Raw genomic sequence first — 22,442 nt, forward strand, 5'->3', positions numbered from 1 at the left:
TCTCTCCAGAAGCAGTAGTCTTAGAAGAATCATCAATGCACTGGTATTTCTTGTAACAAGTATTAATAATAGTCTTAAACTATCTTTATCTTTATGCCTTTTAATAAAATAAATGAAAGCAGAAATGTCTGAGAAAGCTATGAAGACACTGAACAGTAGCTCAGAAGTTGCCAAAAACCATATAAAAATTCCTTCCCTTTGCCAATGCTCTCCATTATAATGAATATGGAAGGAATTAATAACAGTAACAGAGAAGGATAATAATGGAAAACGGAGGATATGAGGCTCCCAATATCGAGGCGGTTTCTGAGTCTCTGAATCACCCCCTGAAAGCCTCTCTCTCTGTCTCCATTAACTACAGAGGGAAGCCCTGACAGGAGCCTCCTAATTGAAAAACCTCCCTTTGGCACCCGAAGCTGTGTGTGTGTGGCCCGGGGCTGTGACAGGACCCACAGCCATGTGGTGCACAAGTAACACGCACAGCCTGCACGAGGCAACAGCCAGGAACCAAAGGATACAGACAATTCCCTTCGGTGCCAGAATCCAGCGGAGCAAAGCCAGAAGAGGTTCCCACGGCAGATCAGCACTGTGAGACAGCCCATGCAAAGGCTCCCTGGCAGCATTATTAACAGCAGATACGCTGAACATGGGCATGTTTGGTTAGCTTATCTTCAGCTCCTCCCGTTAAACCCTCTTTTGCACTGAGATCGCTGCCTCCCTATTGCTCTTTGAGGACATGTCTGATCCCACTGGCTGCTCTCCAGCAGGGACTGAAGGAGCCCTTGGACAGAGTTGGCAATCAGATCTACTCCTGAAGTGCTTCGAAGAAGCTCAAGAAAGTACATCTATCTGCTTTAATGGGTACAAGAACTATCAACCTGGGGTAGAAAATGAGCATTCTTGGCCTCTTGCAGCTTTTTAAAAATTGTGTTTATCTTAAACAATGCTGCATTTAAAAATTACCCATTTCATGTCAGTGGGAGGTGGAGCCTCTCAAGAATTTACACAGGGTGGCTTTGTTGGCTGACAACCAGAGGAACACTGGGAATGCATACTAGGCAAGAAGGGACTTAGTAGTAGGAGAGTAACTCCTTTTCCAAGGACTGACAGTAACCAAACCTCCAGACGACCTGTAAAAATCAATCAGGTTCTGTACCAGTGCATGATGAGTCAGCTAGAGCAACTGTCCTGACAACACCTCTGGTTGGAAATATCTTCCTTTGTCTCCTGAAATCAGTCAGAAACTGTGCTCTCAGTGAATTCATCTGCTGCAAACCAAGGAAGCCAACAAGTAATCACATTTTGGACTCAATTCTGTATGACAGTGGGTATTTTCCTTCAAGTGGGAAGCAAGCACCTAGAGATTACCCAGATAAAGATGTATGAGCAATGCAGCATGAAAAACTATGCATGATGTACTTTAAATGCCAAGAGCCAGTGCCATCAGTCACATGAAATAAAGCGTCAAAACTTCTAATGAGAGAAAAGGAGGCAGATAAACTCAATGGAGATGCATTACAAAGCTGCTAAAGGTCAGCCTCTGAATTTACAAGAAGTCATATATTAAGGAGTGGCACATGGGTGCTGAAGTCGCATCAGTGCTGATTTGCCTGAGCTCACTCTGAGCAGGTATTGCCGGCAGTGCACACCAACTCCAGTTGTGACCACAGATAACCAGCACCTCTCACCAAATGGTGTACAGCCTTCCATCAAAATAGGCTTTCCCCCACATGTAAGACCTGCCCACCACAGTGGGGCATCCTGGAACAAGGGAGATGACCCTCTCTTCTGAAATGGAGATAATGGAGAGGCACTTCTCTTTACCACCCTAACTCCATGGTTTCAAATTCAAGGTTTTGAACATTGTAAATCATTGCTTAACATTAAACATTTGCCTTCAAGACAAAGTTTCACTAATTCATCCATTGCCTTCACTGCACAAAACTGCTTCCATGCCTAAGAAACAAAAGGTGAACACTTTCTGTCACCTTCCTTGTACAGACTTGTGATCGCTCAGCCTTCGACCCAAAGCAGCCAATCAGGAGAGTAAACACAATTCTCCTCCAATAGCAATGATCCTACCCAGAAAATTAACATATTCCTTGCTTCAGCTTACACTTTTTAGGTTGCTAACAGAGCCCCTACATTATTAACTTTTACAAAAGTAGCTACTGACAGTTCTGCTGGCATGGTTTTGCAGAATAACATATTAATTTTTTCATAAATTAACGGGAATATTGAGAATACTGAGGTGTACAAACCCCATTATCTACCAGTGAAGTACTTCCTTCCCTTGCCTACAGTTCATGGCATAAAAGCTTTTAGATTACAAATTTTATAATGTAAAATGATGCCTGAAGAAGTTTTCTTTCGCAAGTTTAAAAATAAGTATTGCTTGCTTCCGCTGCAAACAAACATCCAGATTAAAAATATCCCTTTGCAAGAGAAACTGATCTCTGCAAGGGAGCGACTTTCAAGAATATAGTTGAGAAAGAATTATTTTACTTTGTTCACAGAGGAACACAAATACTTTTATCATTATGGGGACTAGGAGAAAGTAAACAATACTGCTCATTTCAAAATATAGGAGGACAGGTTTATTAGAATACTTCATTTTTAGAAACATGATTCTTTTTTCCAGTTCATTAGAGATTTCCAGGAATGCAATAAATAAATAAATTCAGAGAAGCTGCAAAGACATATTCAGTGGGGCCTTTATAGAGTGACCAGTGACTCTTATTTCTGCAGTAACCTTTTTTTTTTGGCTATTTATATTTAATTTTCTACATATCAGTGGTCAAGGATTAAAAACCCAAGACGTAAAGGAACTTACATATCCATCCCATGCTTTATCCATTGATGATCTGTCAAAATTTAACTGGTTAGACAGTTTGCACATACAAACTCCAATAATTTTATTGGAAAGAAACAAGGAACAGATAATTAATTGTAAGGAACACTGGGCTCTAAACATCTCCCAGAGCATTTCTTAACATACTTCTCTTAGTTAATAGAGCTGTTTTAAGTTTTGCTTCCCATGTAACATTTACTTAATAACTTGCAGTCAAAATGAAGAAATATCCTAAGGCATATTAAAATACACAGTTATGTTCAGAGGCATACATCTGCCTGTAATAAATTTAATTAGATTTGTATTATGTAATAGGTGGAATGGGCATGAATAAATAGAGGAGGAAAATGGGCATGAACTAATAAATAAAGGAGTGAAAAAACACCAACGTATTTGAGTAAACAGGAGTACAGTCTACTGTACATTAACAGGAATTAAAGTCTTACCTTTGTTATTGTATACATCTAGATAGTTTGGTGCTGAAAAAATTGTGATTAGCGAAGGGAAGCCTGTTGTTTGGCTTTTCCTGTACATACGATACCTAAGAGGAAAGAGAAGATACTAATTACTATGCAGTGTTGAATGTATGTTTGTCACTGACCACATACAGTGCAAAAAACCCCTAGTACATTAGTGCTCTGGCTGTTAACAAATGCCAAGACTGAAAAACATGCACATGACCTACTGAAAAGCCACGGGAAAGAAGTATTTCCTGCAGACTTTCTCATTATAACCATTTGACATGAGCAGGGATCCACACTTGAAGTTGTGTCTCTGTCTGAAATTCAGTGAGCCAGAAGCGTGTTTTGTTGTGAATTTGCTCAGTGCCTATCCCTGGAGCCAGAGGGCCTCTACAGGCATGCAGCCCAGGACATTCATTCCCAGACTTTCCCTCTGTGGGACTGCGGGTGAAGCAAGCACCAGCAGGTGCCTTGGAAGGGTCCTGCATTCAAAAGGAAGTGTGTGTCCCCCAGGACTCTCCTGCTGCCTGCCCTCTCTAGGCATGGAAGCGATGGCAAGGCCAGGGGAGATGGAAGGTGTGAGAAGGGGAGGGGAAACAGGGCATCTGATACTTTCAGTGCTGTGTCTAATCTTATCCACTCTATTAGTCAGTTTATTAATTATCTGCATGTTTTCACTGCCTAACCTGCCATATGAAAAATGAAAGGCTTACTGGACCAACAAATAATCGATCAAGCATTAAACCTGCAAGTAACTGGAAAGAAACCAACCAAACAGTTCTTAGACACAAGTACGCCAAATACTGCTCTTTAGTCCTAGGCTACAAGTAACCTAAGAATTTAGCGAACACCCACAAAAGTTGCACTGAAACTGTTGTATAGCTTCAATGCAATCTCTTCTACAAGATTTTATTTTTCACCCTTTATTGGAAAGCAATACAACAAAAATGAAATTTCATTACCCTTGTGTATTTCATGCTAGGTGTTTCTGGCCTAGTAATAGCTTGCTTTTAATTGCATTACCATTTTGAAGTTGTGACAATTCAAACATTCAGAATAGCTTTTCATAAGCACAGTGAATATTGACCTTATTCCTACAATGCTGCTAATTTATCTTTTATTGCCATTCAAGTTGGGTAAAGTTTCTACCTCCAAGCAAACACAATAGTAATAGTTTATGCATGATATGCGAAGTTATTTATTCAGATTCCAATCCTTCATTAATATTTCACAAGTATGGTACATTTTAAATAAGAGGAATTTTTAAAGTAATTTTTTAAAGCAGCACAAAAAATTCTTTAGTTGTAATGACAATAGTTTCATGGGGAACCATCAACACCACCTGATGCTTGACGTGGACTGTTTTTTGCATACAATGGCTTTGACTCTTTGAATTCATTAATGATACTCCTGGAGAAAAATTTATGTGCCTATTGAGTTCCATGATTTTATTTTTTTTATGAAGTGTAAAATCAGTAGGCCCAAAAGTTTCAGGTAGCTGTGAAAGACTTGAAAGATGTTCTGGCCTTCGTGAGCCAAATCACTTCCCTGCATCATGGCAATCAGTGTGTCAAAAGACTGGCACATTTGCAAATCTTTTTCTGAAATGAATTTGGTTTTCTTTCCAAGTCTGGCATAAAAAAAAAATTTGGTCATTTTATATGACTTAAAATCACTAAGGCTAAGTAAGTGGCATATATAAGGATTCATTAAGTCTTGTAACTCACTAATAATAATGTAAAAGACACTGTAGTGCCAATGTGTATTTTTGTAGCATTAGTAAAAAGTAAAAAGTGAGAGCTGATGCAACTTATATTTTCCAGTTCTTTCTTACTCATCTGTTCTTAATTTCTGTGCTCTGTTCATTATTATTATTATCATCATTATTATTATTATTACCCCCTCTCCACACATACTTACCCAGCATCCTGGGCTTCATGAGCTCGGAGTATGGATAACAAGTTATTGTGCTGTAGGAATTCACATACAGCAGGGTAACTGTTGGAAAGAACAACAGCGCCTGTTATGGCATTATCAGAAGTAGCACACAGAGCTCTAGCTTTCAAAAAATATATCATAAAACATGCATCATTCATTAAATCAGTGCCTGCTCTGCAGGCAGATTTCAGTAGAGAGAACACTACCAGCAGTATCTTTTTTAATCCCACCCCATAACTGCTTGGAGAGGAATGCTAGAAACTGCAATTCATTACATAACAACAATCAGCCTATGGCTTGTCAGAAAAAAGGCACTTTCTTTTATTACTCTAAGATTTACTCTATTCCAAAAAAGGAAAATGTAATACAACAGTTGCATGTAACAGAAAACCTCACCCACTGACTACTGTATGCACTGGCTGCTTGTGGACACCAGAAAATAAGGTGGTAAGTGGAGAGAGAGGAAAAGAGACAGAAAGAAGAAAGGCACACCTATCTTCAGACGGGGGATGTTTATCTTCCTGAACTTTATCTCCTTTAATTATCTTTCCCCTAGGGAACTTAAAATGTAAATCCTGTGACTTCTGAAAGCCCAAAAATGTGCACATTGAATACATCTGTACTAAACATACTGAGCAAGATAAAAAATAAAAAATCTCAACTATACATTGCACAAAAAACTGCTGTCCCAGGCATGATTTCACAGACCACCTTAAGAGCTCACTTGCAATCAGTTAACAGCCCCATCAGTTTCTAACTTCATGCACAAAAAGGATGAAAACATATACACCCTCCTTCCCCAATCTAATGCATCATCTTCCTTTAGTTTATCCAAGAGAAATTCTACTACTTGCTTCCAGACCTTCCTGGATATTTTGAAGCTGAAATATCATTTGCAGCTAGAGGCTACAAACCCAGTGAAATGCTATATTGCTGTTTCTGGACTTGAGCCACATAGCATATATTCTCAGATGCAGGTCTGGTATTTGGAATTGTCTAAAAAGATTGCCATTATAAAACAATTTCAATTCCCAAATTACGTGGGGTATTGTTTTGGCAAGTGCAATGATATCAAATGCTGACAGGCTGCCATTCAAACCACTGGCAAATGAGAACTGATTTGCATACATTTCTTTTCATAATTAATTGTGACTAAATGTAGACTTATGGTACATTTTGTTTAGAAATTTTTACATTAACTTCTGAAAACTGGGGTCTATCACAAAAATCTGTTAGACAGTTGATTATGTTCATTATCAGTGCAGCTGCTCAAAATGTCTAGGCTATTACTTTTTTTTTCCTCCATAGTATTCTTTCCATCCAGTGTTAAGTACTGCTTTAAAAGAAGATATAATGAAGTGGTAAAAAATGCTCCTAAATAGATATGATAGGTTCTTCTTTCAATTTCAAGTACAAAAGTGGTGGGTTTTTTCTTGCTTAATTATCTCATTCTTCATAAATCAGTGGAAAATAAGACTTCTGCCAGCAGAACTTGGCTGATTCTACAGGGCCCACATCTACAAAGGCAGAGATGTCACACAGCGCTCCATGCAAATTTACATAAGAAGAATCTGCCTGTCTTCTTTTCTTCCAAGTGAATAGCATGGGACCTTCAATGTGCCAGCTGCCCCATTACCCAGACCACCACAACCCATGAGCAGTCTACCTGGATATTTTATTTTGAAAAAGGCAAAGCAACTTGCAGGCATTTTTCTTGAGCTTCTTGTTGAAGCAGGGGCTGGGGAGAAGCAAGTTTCCAGTATTTGCAGCTCTTACATATGCTATCCAGCATTTCCTTAGTATCTGTTTGCTTTATATTAAACAATCTTCCTCAACACAAAAATACATGTCCTAAAAAACAGGTGAAAACAAGAAGTCCTACAAAGAGCCAACAAAACAGAGATTATGGCAAAAGTTATCAGAAACAAACTTTTACAGAAATGACTTCTGCTTGGAAATCTTTTTTCTAATCTTTTTTATTAAAGTAACTGACTTGCAATCAAATTCTCTACTAGTTTTTCAGACAACTACCCTTCCAGAAACACTCTCCTTCTTGCACTGCTTTGCAGAGCCCGGACTGTAATTCAGATGAGCCAGAAATAAAGCAGTTGGCCAAGAGGGAAAACAAACAAACAGAAATCCCCCACGCAACAGGCTTTTCCAGAGCGACCCAGCCCCCTGCCTTCATGTGTCATGCTGAATCACGGAGGAGTGGTGACTCAGAGGGAAAACAAAACACCTCTCTACTAAGCTAGAGAGATGTTATTCCCCATGGAGTATGTGACTGTGATATTCCCTACTTTGGCATCCTTCTTTCATTAAACTGCCTCATGCATTTACTAGTTCTGAGGTCTCTTTTGCATGATCACTGATTACTTCTGAGCAGTTTTAAAAGAGAAGCAATACTTTGCTTACGTGAACCAAAATGGCAAATGTTTTCAAATTGTTTTTCCACCAGTAACTGGAAAAAATAGATGGAATTAACATGATTTTTTTCATATCCCTCATCATGCCATTAAAAGAGAGGCATAAGCATTTTTTTCAAAAGAGAACATTCAAATTTAGTCCAAAAGCTTCTGTAACATTACATGCACATATAAAATAGGTTTCCTGCAAAGTCCATTGGTCTCATACTTGAGTTTCCAAAGGCAAATGCTTTTGCTGCTGTGCTGTCCTAAGCAGCTCTCAGAACATCCCTTTCCACCTGCTTCTTCTTGCTCTTAGCTGTACTGTCTGCAGAGCTGCACTGGGAAGTGGAACAGGGAACTGCATGGGATTAGAACAAATAAACGCATCTTTTTTTGCAGAGTCATTCTTTTAAAACTGGATGCATTCCCAGGCCTGATGGAGCACACAAGCAATTCTACCAGTATATGTGGGCAGATAATTTGAGGGCAGCAAAAAGTTTCTGGCCCGGGAGAAGGAAGAGTGGAAAAGTGGGCAAAAAAATCTGTCTAAAATGCTGCTACTAAAAATAAATTCATACAAATGTGCCTCCCACCCTGAACTTAAACACATTACAGCCTGCAAAAGCTTTCCACAGACATTTCTTTAGTCTTTGCATATTGACAAACTTGCAGATCAAGTACACCACTGAAATCATGTGCTTGTGGGCTAAAATTAATATTCTACCCCAGAGTATCTGTAAGGCCGAACCATTTCACTGCTCTCCAAGGCTGGCAAATGTTTCATGAACACCTCCAGGGAGAGTGACTCCACCACCTCTCTGGGCAGCCAGAAGTGAAGTTCTTCCTGGTGTTCAACCCGTTTCTTATAAAACTGCCTGAGAGTTACTGTATCACTAGCTCATGAAAGAAGTGCAAAGGGTCACTGGCAGGATCAGTACAAACTGCTAAGTGCAAATAAATGTTTGCTAGGAAAATTCAAGGCAAGAACTAGATAATCTGGTAAACAGGAAAACATCTTTACTGGCTGTATTAGCTGAAAAACTGTGTGTCTGTGGGTCTAACATCACTCTGGGACAAATGAATTCCCTCTTGTTTATAACCTACTCTGAACACAACATTATTTTGGGTATGGAAGAAAGAAAAGTTTTAACCATAATTAAAGAACAATTTAAACAACCAGCCCTCCAATAATAATTTCTACTTTTTCACGAAATTGCATCAAACATGACCACAACTACAAAGGACATACAATTTTAAATTTCAGATAGGAAAAATGAAATCCCATCCCTATCACTTTTTGTTCTCTTTAAGGTACAGAAACTTTAATATATTTTCAAGAATTCCTTATATTCCACAGTTACCTTTTCACTTTGGCATTGTGCTATTTTGACAATCCACAGTGCAAAATGCTGCTAGATGCTAAAAGTGTGCATTAAGTGTTGACTCTGAGCACTTCTGAAAATCAGGCTATTTTTTACATCTCTAAATGACAAGTTACGCCTATGGTTTCAAGATCTAACACTTTCCAGTGCTAGCCATAGCAGTTTCAAGAACTCTTACATAAAGGGAAGTTTCTTGAAGAAATACTGGATCAGCTTGAAATTAAATAGGCTCTATGAGAGTGATCATGTAAGAAATGCAGTGAGAAGCTTGTCAGACTACTGTAAGCTACAGTCTTTATACTTTCTCATACAAGTGGCCCAACACTTCACAAATGGTTTTTGGCTGAATGCAGAGGATTTCATGCACTACTGAGATAGAAGGTCCTGTTAACCTGTTGCATGCACAGTTAGAAAGCCACATTACTGTTATTTTCCTCATAGCATTTTTGTATTAGGAAATAACTTTAGGTCAGAGCAAAGTAACTTGCAACTTGTCATTATAATGAACACCTCTGATAAATAAAAGTTATTTATTACAGATATTTCCTGAAATTGATTAGGAGATCTTAATCATCTAGAAATCCTTTTGCTGATTCACAGGCACAACCTAAATCTTCCTGACCTTCATTCAAAATCCTCATTGCTAACTTTTTACTTTCCTTTCTGGAAATGACTGAAGAAACTTAAGAAATTTTATTCAGTGAAGAATAAACACTATCATTCTATTAACAGGCATTCTTGAAGGAGGACTGCGTAATTCAGTCCTTCCTTTACAAGCTGAGATGCCTGTTTAGGGAAATTTGTTCCTTTACTCAGGAAGTAACTAGAAAAGGCAAGGAAAATTAGACATTCCACACTGATGGATACCTTTTTTTACCAGGTGTTATCATTAGACAAGCAATTACTCATATTCCAGGGCAACTAGGCACTTCTTTTAAAAGGAATGCTTGCCTTTATATAATCTCAGATAACATGACTCCAAGCTAGCCTTCTGACTGAATCATTAAGCAGTTATATGTCCCTCTGTCCTGGGTTGCAGTGTATTCTATTACCATCCCCATCAGCCGTTGAAATCAAGTGGGGCAGTGTTTCCTTGCCTCCTCCCCCCAGACTATCTTGCTGTTAATTGCCCATCATTGTCCTGCCGCCTGACTCAGAGATAACTCCCTCCGGACTATCTTCTGTTAATGAGCCTAATCAACACTTTGCCTCATGACTCATTACCCCATTGTGAGATGCTCCACCCAGAGGGAGGAACCAAGCATCCCATCGTGGATATAATCTGAGGCTGAACACCAGAGACACGGGCTTCCCACTGGATTTCCAGAGGACAGGAGCTACACAGCCACCATTGGACTTCCTGAGGAAGAGCAGACTGTTTTACTACAGGATCACTGCTTCAGAGGACTGCAGCCACCATTCTACCAGACTGCTACCACCACCCTGCCTAACAGGGTGTCAGGTTGTACCTTGACTCTGTCAGTTTGACAGTGTTTTCTTTTACCTTTTTTTTTTTTCCCCTTTTCTTTAATTTCCATTAAATTGTTATTCTGACTTAGTGCCTCCCACTGGTTTGTTTTCAAACTAGTACACCCTCACATGTGGCCTGATAATTAGCTATCTTCTGAATACTTTCTCTTCTCCTGAAACATGCACTTTTCTGACCATGAGTCGGGACACAGACTAGGTCTGATATATTTTGTGGAGGAAACTGATATATATTTTAAGGAAATTTTATGGCAATTGTATGAAGCAGACCTGTGAAAAAAAAACCCAACCTAAATCTAGAAGTTTTTCCAGTATATAAGCAGCTCTATATTTAAGCACAAGCCATGTTTGCCAGGCCGTCCATGAGGGGAAATCACTATTACTCCTCCTGTGTGCAGTGCCTGGGAGTCTCAGGTACAGTCCAGCATTTGCTACCGCTGCTGAGAGAACAAGCCATGATTTTACCCTTCAGCCATAGCACATTTCTGCACTGATCAATTGTTTGCAGGAGTTTGACACCCCTTTCATGACGAGCCCAAACACATCTACTGAGCACCTTCCAGACGTCATGGACCCGAGCGCGGCCAGACCTCCCCACCGGAGGCTGGTGCCAGCAGCCCAGGCTGCAGTGCAAACTGCTCTGTTCTTAGCTGGCCCCACACTGCAGCAACTACAGCTCCAAGGAAGGAGCAGGATATCTCATTTCTGAACATCGAACCATCTGTTACCTTCCTGATAACATTACCAACAAGGAGGTTGATTCCAGCAGCTCTGTCACCTGGTTACTTGTGGAAGCCATTGATTTACTTTTGATATGTTACTAAACAGCTACACTCAGCTGTGCTCAAGGTGAGATTTTCTAAGGCAAGTGAAAGAGCTGAATTCTTCCCTTCTGCTGAGTTTGTTGAGAAAACTTAGACTTGTGTGTAACTAGCATGGGCTGAAGCAGAACTGCCTCACTTCAAAAAGTTCAACAACCTCTTAATATTTCAATAGCATCTTCACATTTCTCCTGAACAAAAATGGATTTTTTAATTAATATTTCACTGAATACATTGCTCATTTTGCCATTTAACCTCCTCTCCTGCTTGTTTTGCTACTCTGGCATCCTTATATGTTGTTCTTAACTACCATAATAAAAAAAAAAAAAAAAAAAAAAAAGCCCAAATTCCTTAAAATCCCCACACTGTCAGAGGAAGGTACATACATGTTTCTGCAAGAATGTTACAGGCATTTGTCTGCATTTCAGCTCTTATTAAGTCCCATTTAACAAATGCTCTTCAAATACTGAACTTCTTAAGAAGAATTATTCCCAGACATGGAAAAAAGTTTGATCAAACTGAGAGGAAAAAAAAGTACCCCTGTGGGCAAAATCACCATTTTTATTTACTCTGCAGAACAATAGGTAATCAGTTTTCAATGCAGGCATCTTTCACTGGAAATTAAGTTTTAATTTTCAAACTAGAAATGCAGTTATGTACCCCTTTTTAATACTGACACATTCATTCTCTAACTTACAAGAACAAAAATAAGTAAAATACACAGGCTTTTGTGAAAAAAATTAAGTGATTTAGAGTTTCTCCACTGCGGCTTAACAAAAGAGCTTCAAGTAAAGCAAGCATGAATTTATCTGAAAACAAGGCTAGCTTGCAGAAAAAAAAGGCCTAATTAGCTAAGTAGTGCCACAAAGTTCAAGCAAACATTTACACTGCAAAACCAGAACCAGTTCACCTACAGAAATCTATTCAAAGTAGTAATAATCACCTGTAGAAGTATGAGCACCCCCTGACTGTGTTGTGAGTAAAATGTTCCTGAGTCTTCTCGTTTCCAAAGTCCTCCAATGGGTCTGACCACAGGATGTCACACATAGGTCCATATGCAGGTGGTTCCTTGAATCGATCTAACTAAGAAAAATAGAAGACAAAGAAATACTAACTTCTTTCAACTATGTATCACAGAAACACTGAAGCAAGATTACTGTAGCTCAATCCATGAGCAGGCAAACGACACCCATAGCAATCTGTTCTTCAGCTTTAAAGCAATGGAGTTTAAGTAACAGCAAAACACTCCTTGCTAACACTGACAGGGGGTAGAAGCAAGAGATATAACTGAAAATTAAGAGATACAGTAGATTCCCATTCTACGTGAATTTTTGTTTGCTTTTTTTGCCTTTTCTACTGGTTTTTGCAAGCATTCCAGTGGACAAGGGAGAATATAATAGTTCTGTATTTCATGATTTTTCAAACCTTACAGCATTCAATTTATGTAAGTGGAGCACCTCAAGAAAATAAAGTAGTTATTTCAAAGCAAGATCCCATTTAGATTTATATATATTTTCACAAAAAATTGTATCTAAATATCAAGACAATATCTCTGCATTACAGCATCTTGCCATCACATTCCTGTTGCTCCCATAACCTTAACTCTAATTTGGCAGCTAAAAACTCCTCTTTTTGTTCTTACTATGAGTATTTAAAGCTTCAAATTACATAGAATCATGCTGCAAACAAAATGAAGTATAGCAAAATAATAAAAATCAGTATTCTCCTGCAAAACTCTTTAATATAAAACCACCATATGCTATCTAAAGAATTCTTTCATATAAGAACAGCCTTATTAAGATGGATGTATGAATAACGCTTGCAGTTTGAAACACTCTCTATTTTGACCAGAAAGATCAAGCGATGATTCAGTAGCTAGTAGATACCTTCTCCCCTCAAAAAAAAAAAAAAAATTCAAACAGAAAATATTGGTTTTATACGTTTTCAACACTCAGAAAGTTTTAGTAAGAGACCTCTACAATTTTACCTTTGCATTCTCATCTTGACATATTCACAGCATACTTACACTTCTATTTCAGCCCTCTCCAACTAATGCTTATGTAATTACAATTCATTTAAATTAAACAAAAGTTCATAAATATGCAAACCCAATTTCTGCTGATTGCCACAGATAAATAAACCTGCTGGGTTGGGCACGGGGAAGGTGGAGGTGTTAATGAACCTAATCTAGAATCTGAGAGCTAAACAACTTTACTCTGCTATTATGTTGTTGCAGAGCCAGCTAATTTTTAGGCAGAGTATTTTTGTTTACTGAGATTAGTGAACCTTTACCTCAGAAACAAAACTTTGCATTCAGTAATTTTTTAAAGTGCAGTTAATATCTTAAGCTAATTGCTTTGAAACAATTAGTGGCTCAACTTGGGTTTTTTTAAACTATACTAATTTCTTAGTAGACTACAAATTAACCTCAGAATATAAATTACCTTTTACTAACTTGAAAGCTCAGAAATATATATCCATGTTTGCAAGTCTCAAACAGCAAACAAGAAATAAGCTATTTTTTTTTCTGCTGGGAACACTAAGAATGAATGGTTTAAATATCTCTTTTTAGAAGTATCAACTGAGATCTCTTCTACAAAACACGTGAATAAAAAATTAATCCTTGATAACATGCAACAACACTGGATTTATGTGAAGAAGCTGTGTTTGACATTGTTCTCTGAACTTTCATGAGATTTCTGAGAAACTTCTCAGAACATAGGCATACAACAAGCATGAACTTACTAAGCCTCACTTAGACAATCTGCAAGGCACTCAAGTGCAAAACTATTAAAATACGTCAGGACCTATTGAGAACGAAGCCTTGACTATTTAAAAAAAATGCCGACTACATTCACTGCAATCATAGGATCCCTTTCTGTTACATCTTCTAAGTATTGTGAGGTTTTTCTAGAGCTATTTTCATATCTTCTCCAAGAAAGCACAGAATGCTTAACAAGGCACAAGGAGTCATCAGATGGTGTGCTTACATTGTGCTAATAGGTAATACCTCAACGACTTACTTTTCTGATGTCATCTAAGGTGTTGATCTCCGGAGACAAGCCACCATGTACACACAGGAATTGTTGGTTCATCAGAGCAGCCAAGGGAAGGCAGTCAAAGGCATCCATGCAGGCATCATATACACGTTCTGAATACTTGATTTTACCTTTTAAAGATTAAGATGGTAACCGAAAGTGCCATCAATATTCAAGAGGAAAAAGGAATATGCTTAATATCTCAAACTTGTTCTCTCACTACTTTATCTGGTATTGAGGACTGTACCCAAACTTTTACTTCGTACAAAAATATCTTCAGGATTTTTATTATCCACTGTTGGAAAACTTCTTCCTATTCTGAGGTGAAATTAATAAAAGTTTATAATATTTTTTCTAAGAAACTGTAAATAAACAACTGAATATACCATTATAGTCTACCATTTCCGCTCTGTATGAAATCTGAAGAGCAAGCCTTAAAACATCTGCTGAATGATTATCATCATTATCACTCAGTATACTCTCTATGAAATAGTCAGAACTTTAGCCTAGTCCCTTATAATTAATTATCTACAGAAATGCCATTATGAAATGAACGAGGTGGTACAATGAAGCTGAAATGTTAATTTACCAATATGCATATTAAACTCAGTAAACCATGAAGCCTTTGAGCCAATTAACATTTCCTTTATCCCCAGTGTATAAAGGAAACATAGACTTATGGCAGTAGTTTCATCTTACAGTGTCTCAGGAAAAAAAAAAGCTTCATTGTGCAGGTAAAGGTCTACATCTAATGAGCCTTTATGTGTCACTGCATCCTTTCTTGCAATGCAGAAAGGAATTAATATAAAAAGAGCATATTGAAAAGTTTAAGCCTACACACTGGATAAATGTGAAAATGCTATACCTACAGGAAAAAGAAAAACCAAAATAAAAATTCCTTGCGTTTTTCTCCTGCTGCATGAGATGAGGCCCTGTGAGATGCCACCTCCTTAACCAGCAGTCAGGAACCTCTCACAGCCGCCAGAGCTGGCATGACAGCAGGTTTTGCCTGCCAAGCTGCTGCGTGGGGCAGCAAACCCTCAGCTGCTGCAAAAAGCATCAGCAGCAGTACATGTTTACCAAGGCATCCATGCCCAGATGGACCCACAGCAGCCCCAGGATGCTCCCAAACCAGGCTGGCAAGCTCAAATGTGGGTGGGTCTAAGCCCTTCCATTCCACACCACTGCAAGGTGATTGCCCTCTCTGAGAACAGGGATTACAATTTAAAATTAATGGCAGTTAACATGAAAAGTACATGAAAAATTACTGATAGTGAACCAGTATCAAATACTTGCAAAATAACAAATTCAGTTGGTGAAAAAGGAGTTGAGAGGAGAAAGATAAGGCAGACTTACATTCTTGCTTAAATGTGAAATACTCTGTTAAATGTCTACATTCATGGTTCCCACGAAGTAAAAACAGTGTTTTGGGGTAAAGGATTTTCAAGGCCCACAAGTACAGCACACACTGTGAATGAGAACAAGAAAGAAAAATAGAATTCATAATTAGTGACATTACACATCAATTTACATTCCCCTCTATCACAAAAAACTAGCAGAAAAAGTAAAAGTAATCTGTGTAAAGCATTTATTTTCAACTGATTAACTTCATTCTCCACAGTACATTCAAACACTTCTCTGCACTTCAGCGTGGACTGGCTAAAACTTGTGTGGGTATATTCTGATAGAGTTTTACACTTTTTGCTGAGTGGCACCTCCCTGGTCAGCTGTGCGCTGCCTTCAGCGGCCCCAGCTCTCACACAGCAATTGCTGTGCATCTCTAGAATGAAGTATACACTCTCCACCTGGAAGGTCAGGCAGAAACCTTCCATGGAAACAATTTCACCGGAAGACCTGCGTTTCCTGGCTTAAGGAAAATTTGCCTCAGAACAATTTAACTCACACTTCAGGAAATACCTCAGCCTTCAGAATTACACATTTTTTACATGAAAGCTTGTTCCTTTTTCACTTAACATTGTTCTCTACATACAACTGGGGTAAAAAGATCCACAAAGCTCTTGCATTAAAAGAAGTTATTACAAAGCTTTTATAATGCCTGTTCTCTTTCCTAAAGATTTCTATTTGAGATTACATTTCTTCTAGACATGCTTTTAAAGATAAAAAAGAAGATTTGGAGAGGCTAAACTCTGCTCAGACCTCTCTAAACCACACAATTAAAATACTTGTTTTGAAAACAAACGAACAGTTCCAAGAAAGTTGATGGAAATAAAACCCACTCATCCCATGAGATGAGCCCACTGCCTGCAAGGACACTGTACAGACCACAATGTCCTCTCAAAAACAGGAGCTAGAAAACTGTCGGAACGGTTTTTGCTTCAACCTTTCCTTGCTTATATGTCCATGAACTGCAGAAACGCTGCACAAGAAATAAAAAGTGTCAAAAAAGACCCCACTTTCATTTACAACTACTTCCTAACACTCCCCTCTGTTCCACTGGAAAAAAAACTACCATTTTATTTAACTTAATAATCAATAGATTGGAAATTCAGAATGTACTCTATGGTTTCAGATTAGAACAACATCAGCATTGTTACCAATGTAATGCCTTTACATTATAGTGTGAATTCCCTTCTACAATTCAAAGTGTCTTGAAAAACAGTTGAATAATAACTTTAATCATCTCAACATGTAGATTCAGCTCCCGTGTTCGCTACACAGTCAACTTATAAGAAAAAAGGAAAAGAAGGGATTCAACATTTTAATGTTTGTGATCACACTATCCATAGATAATCACACAGCAGCAGGGGTTTTATACTACTACTCATTGTCTTGAATTTATTACATGTAAACATCTGAATGCTCTGTCTGTTCTTTATCTGTCATTTCTGTTCGTCTACTCAGAGGTTCTAGAGCCAGAGGAAAACACCAAAACCACAGGCAATATACTCCAGGAATGGCAAAACTAATTCTCCCCCTTAGAAACACACAGAAGGCCTCCCAGCTCATGCCAATTCTTCCGCCTCCCTGGCGCTACTGCCACTGCACAAAGCGAGAAGAGATGTCAGAATGCCAGGGAAATCATGCTAAAATAATCCAGCATGGAATTGTGGTGTTAGGTCACAGGAATCATGTGTTGTGGCCCAAAACAAAGGGTGTGCCTGGGGAAAGTCTTCCCTCTCTGTGTAACCTCCAGCAGACTTGAGTTTGAGGGTTTCACTCCAATGGGGCAAGAAACCTGCTCTTGTCCACACCATCAGAGCAGTTCTCAGTCTCTTTGATGATGACTCCTTCATTCCCCCAAGAATTTCCAGAACCTTCCACTTCTTTAAACTTACTAATGCAAAAAATTTGATGCAAATGTTGTGAGACAAGAAGTTTAAAGTGACACCCACATCCATGCAAGAAAAGCTCCAGCTTTTAAAGTCATATCCAAGTTACCTTAGAGCTTCTAATCCTGCCAAAACACCTTTGGAAAAGAACAATTGTTGATTACATGAAATGACATAAAAAAAAAAAAAAAAAAAAAAAGGTGGTTTACATTGCCCTCGTAACTAAGTTTTTCATTTTCCTAAAGCTTTGGCAAGATTAAAACAAGCACTCTGCAACTTAAAATATTATCCAGATCTGCAAAGCAGGGAAAATAAGGAAAGATGGAATTTTTATCTTTTTGACATTAGGTACCTGCTTTCATTGATGTCCCTACGTTTGCTTATCACAGGTTTATTTTTTTCTTTTTTTCTATGCTTCCTCTGAAGTACTCATTAAATGCAGACAGAAGATAACAGAGAATCAGTACAGTCCAGAAAGTTGCATTTCTCTGCCATTATTCAAGCAACATAAGCCCACCAATTCACATTTTGTGTTGATTTCAGTAGTACTATATCAAAGGTTTATTTTGTTTAGATGATTACTTTAATTCTCTCCCTTTTCTTTTCAGTAGTCCAGTGAAGTAAAGTTGTAATAGCAAATAAGAACTAATTAGCAGATTTATTTTTCCAAGGCAAACTAAACAGCAAATATGAGGGCAGTGATTTTCATGGCTTTTCAACTTACAGTCATTTACATACAAAAAACCCTTGTGTCCAAACATGAGCAAACATTCTGGTTTTGATTTTTTCCTGCCTGTACTTTGCATATCATAATTCTTACCAAAGTCAAAAGATTTATGATAAATTTGCCTTGTTGAAAACCTGAGCTTGCAGTCTTTAAGTATTTCATAATACTGCTTCCCAGTCATAAAATTTTAAAATACCTTTTTTCCTTCAACTTTTTCATTAAGAACATACTAAACACCAGCTCTGCTGTAACTCTATGCAAAATGTTCAGTGGGGACCTTGCGATCTAGACATCTGTAAGGTATTTTTTGCCTGTTTCATTTCATCCTATCAAAAAAACTATTTATAGAAAAAAGTTACAGCCCTTAACTGAGGGCTCTCAAAACCCTGCTCACTTGGTGAGTGCCTTCCAGCTGTTGAAACAGCAGATATGTGAAGTTTGTAACAAAGAGGTAATCTGTCCACCTCCCAGCTCCCATAGTCAAGCTGAGTCAACCTCCTGCTGAGGTTCTGGCAGCCTCAGCTTCAAGAAAGAAAAGGTCTGTGCAATCAAGCACTGTGTAAGCCTAAGGCCCACATTTTCAAAACAGACTTGGGATTTAACTCTGTTGGCATGCTGAATTTTAGCATTTGCACCATTCTGCATCTTAGCCCATCCTGAAAAGGAAAACCAAAGGTCCCACAGTTCTTCTGTGCATCGAAAATCATGTGATTAACACAAGGAGCCTTGAACAATTATCACCATGGCCACTCGAGTGCTACCACAGCACCACCTGCAACACAGTGCTCACTTCTGGGTGCTCTGGCACAAGTAGTGCCAGGAACAGAGAGATGCAGTTGTGTGGCTTTACAGGGGCCACAAAAGATGAACTCCCCCTCCAAATGACGGACAGCACTAGGCACTCCTCCAGCAGATGAAATAAAGTGTGAGTAAGTGTGAGGTAATTCATACTTGAAAGGATAATTTGAGCCACACATTGCTAAGGTCCCCACTTATGCTCTGTGACCTGTGGAACTGGCATAGATCCTGCACTCTCTAACACACACACACCTCACCTAAATTGCATTACTTTTAAGTGCACTGAAATAATGATACCATCACAGTATCTAATACAGATACAGCTTCCTAAAATGGAGTAACTATCCCAATGGAAACCATGTACCTTTTAACACACATAGCTGCATTCACGCTACTGGGATGACTATTATGACATGGTTTCAGAGACAAATAAAGATACATTGCAGCTGTAACCAGAATACTCACACAAGATGCAACTTACTGCCATTTCTGAACTACTATCCCTTGAGCACAGACAAAGAAAATTCTGAACACTACTGCAAATAATGAAAAAGTTATATTGTTTTCACTACAACTACGAGCAAAATCGCAATATACTGTTCGCTGATGTTTAGACCACATTACTCCCATTTCAGTCTTTAAAAAGAATATCTGAAAAGATAAAAAAATATCCAAAAAGAAGTACCTCTTTTTCAACCAAGAAGTGACTAGGAAATTCTTTTTCTTAAATGTTACTCTAATTCTTACAGCTAGTACTTTCTAAGTGGTGGCTCCTACCTCTCCTTTTTGGACTTTGTGTCTTGGCCACAGCTGTTCTCTGAGAAGATGGGTCCCACACAGAGATGGCACCAGTGCAGGGGAAATGGTGCCATCACATCTTCTCCCCCTGCAGCCAAAAGGGACTCTTGGCATGCTGGGGACTCACACTGGGAACAGCTGGCACAGGACCAGTCAAGCTGCAAGGACAGCCCTGACACAAACAGATGTGCCAGTCTGGGAATCTAATATATATTAAAAAAATCTGAATTTGCTGAGTTACTGAATATTCACAGCTCTGAGGAGCACTGCCATACAAAAAAAGTTCTCACAAGACACAAATTGTTGCTATGAAGCAAGATATTTGCTACTGGTCTATAAAAGAAAAGGGCAAGGAAATTCAGGATAATTAAAGTCCTAGGATTTTCTTTGCTTAAAAAGAACTGAAAAAACTATTGACTTCACTGGTGAACTATTCCTGACAAGCCCAACCTATTTTAAATCAAGCTGTTTACTGGAAAACATTAACATACTACAGTAATAGAGGATGCAGAAAGGTGTTTATTCTTCCGATGAAGTCCTCAAATCTTCACAGAGACTTGAGAGATAATGAACACTCAACTTCACCAGCACTAACTTCCCCCACAGTTTACTAACATTAATATATTTATATATAATTGTTTTCATTAAAGAGACCAAGTAATTTCCAACAGTTCCCTGAGTTAAGAAGCATCTCGACTGCCCGATGCTTTTTTAATTGGTGCAAGGTCCAGCAGTCAAATTCCAGACTCACTCCAAATATCTCATTTTGTTCTTGCTGGAAATACCATAAAAAGTTTCACCATCTGCAATTTCAGTCTTTGCATTCAGGAAGGGAAGCATATGCATGTTTTGAATCTTAAAACGTAACTCCAGTTTTGTTAGTTTTGAACATTGGTTTAATTCTCCGTATTTTAACTCTTTCCTCTGTCAAAAATGATCACTATATACCTTATGATGGTCAACTGACATATAAGCCAGTATGCTGTTATATGGGATTGAGCAAGAAAATAATTCCAACAGTTGGTTTACATATTATTATTATTAATGCATTATAGTTGGTATTTACTCTGTAATTTTTCTAAGACTGTGATGAAAATACAGTCTACATGTACACTCCTCCCTACACTGCACAGCATTTGTCTGCCTTTCAAAAAAGTGTTTTCAGACTCAGGTAAAGAGATTAGTCATTCTCCCTTACAACCTATTGCTGCAGAACCACTTATGCTCTAACTATTCTTTAGATATAAAAATAGCCCTCTGTTTTGATCATTTGGGTTTCTACTCTCCATGACCATAAAACTTGTTTGAAAGTGAAAACCAAAGGGTTTCTTCTCCTCTGGAGTCAAACCCCTGGAACAGTGCACAAGCACAAGAGGGAAATGTTATCAGTTATATAGCCAAGGAAACAAATGCACCATATTAAATTGCAGAAATTTGTTATTTTAAGTGAATAAATGCCAAGGCTCTGCCAAAAGGTCAAATGGAAAAGAGAACACAGATACGGAATAAAGACTCCGTCTGTGGCAAGAAACCTCATCTCATTCTACCTACAATTAGACATTTTTAAATTTTGCCTGTTCTAAGCTCTCTATCAGTCTCTCATCCTTTGACTTGTTGCTTAGAACTAATAGAAGAGACACAAAACACGCACCCCCTTCAAGCGGTGAAGCTAACCAGTAAAAATGGAGCATGCACACGAAGAATTGAGCCCTTGGATCAAAAGCTCCATAGGGCAAGGACTGACATTTCTGCTGAGTGCCTTATACAAATACTTTTGTCTTTTCCCCTCTGAATTATCAAATGCCTTCCACCTACCTTATGCAATTTCTTTCTCTGTTCTTAATGATAATAGCTGGCATTATGTAGTACCTTTCATCCAGAAGAATCCCAAATGCTTTGCAGCCCACAGAGAAGGATTATCTCGCCCACTATCAGAACTCAGCTCGGTCTAAGCTCAATGGTGTCACTTTTACACTAGAGATCACATGACAATCAAGGGGAATTTTTTTTAAAGCTTCTATTACTCATGATTAGTATCTTGGACCAGGCTACTTAATTCCTTTGGAAAGACCCCAGAACTGCAATAGTCTCATGTCTCCATAGCAGAAAGGGGAGCCAGCAGATTGATGGACTAAAGCTCAGTATGTGATTGACATGGTATGAGCTGAGGCTAGGGCTGTTTACCAGCATGACCTCCCCAGCACAAAGTACCAACAAGAGTTGGTGCCTGATCTATGTACTCAGGTCCCCTTCTCCACCAAAAACATCCTCCCCCTCTAAATGCCAAGTTGCATTCTTCACAATTTTCCTTTCCTTGTCACTACTTATTGTGCTGAGTTCATGCCTGAATGCACAGCTTTACATCCAAATACACTTACGAAACAGAAACTTACCTTCCCTTTCGAAGGCATTCTTTAATCAAGGTGACAGGTGGGGAAAATA

The 22,442-nt window shown here is 38.5% G+C and overlaps 1 protein-coding gene across 4 annotated transcripts in view; it reads right to left on the reverse strand.

Annotated features, from left to right (window-relative positions):
• The window catches only part of PPP3CA (protein phosphatase 3 catalytic subunit alpha), a 177,291-nt gene that overhangs the window by 26,856 nt on the left and 127,993 nt on the right, over positions 1-22,442 (reverse strand). For all 4 annotated transcript variants that reach the window (XM_042049466.1, XM_042049467.1, XM_042049465.1 and 1 more), the window contains exons 4-8: positions 15,744-15,855; positions 14,373-14,518; positions 12,293-12,432; positions 5,233-5,310; positions 3,298-3,392 (exon numbers count right to left, since the gene is read on the reverse strand). In XM_042049466.1, coding sequence (XP_041905400.1) covers positions 3,298-3,392; positions 5,233-5,310; positions 12,293-12,432; positions 14,373-14,518; positions 15,744-15,855 — 571 coding nt within the window. The remainder of the gene's footprint in view (positions 1-3,297; positions 3,393-5,232; positions 5,311-12,292; positions 12,433-14,372; positions 14,519-15,743; positions 15,856-22,442) is intronic.

The sequence above is a fragment of the Corvus kubaryi genome, unplaced genomic scaffold (assembly GCF_017639235.1).
Source record: "Corvus kubaryi isolate FWS band 111438036 unplaced genomic scaffold, C.kubaryi_AGA036_p1.0 71, whole genome shotgun sequence".
Taxonomy (NCBI): domain Eukaryota; kingdom Metazoa; phylum Chordata; class Aves; order Passeriformes; family Corvidae; genus Corvus; species Corvus kubaryi.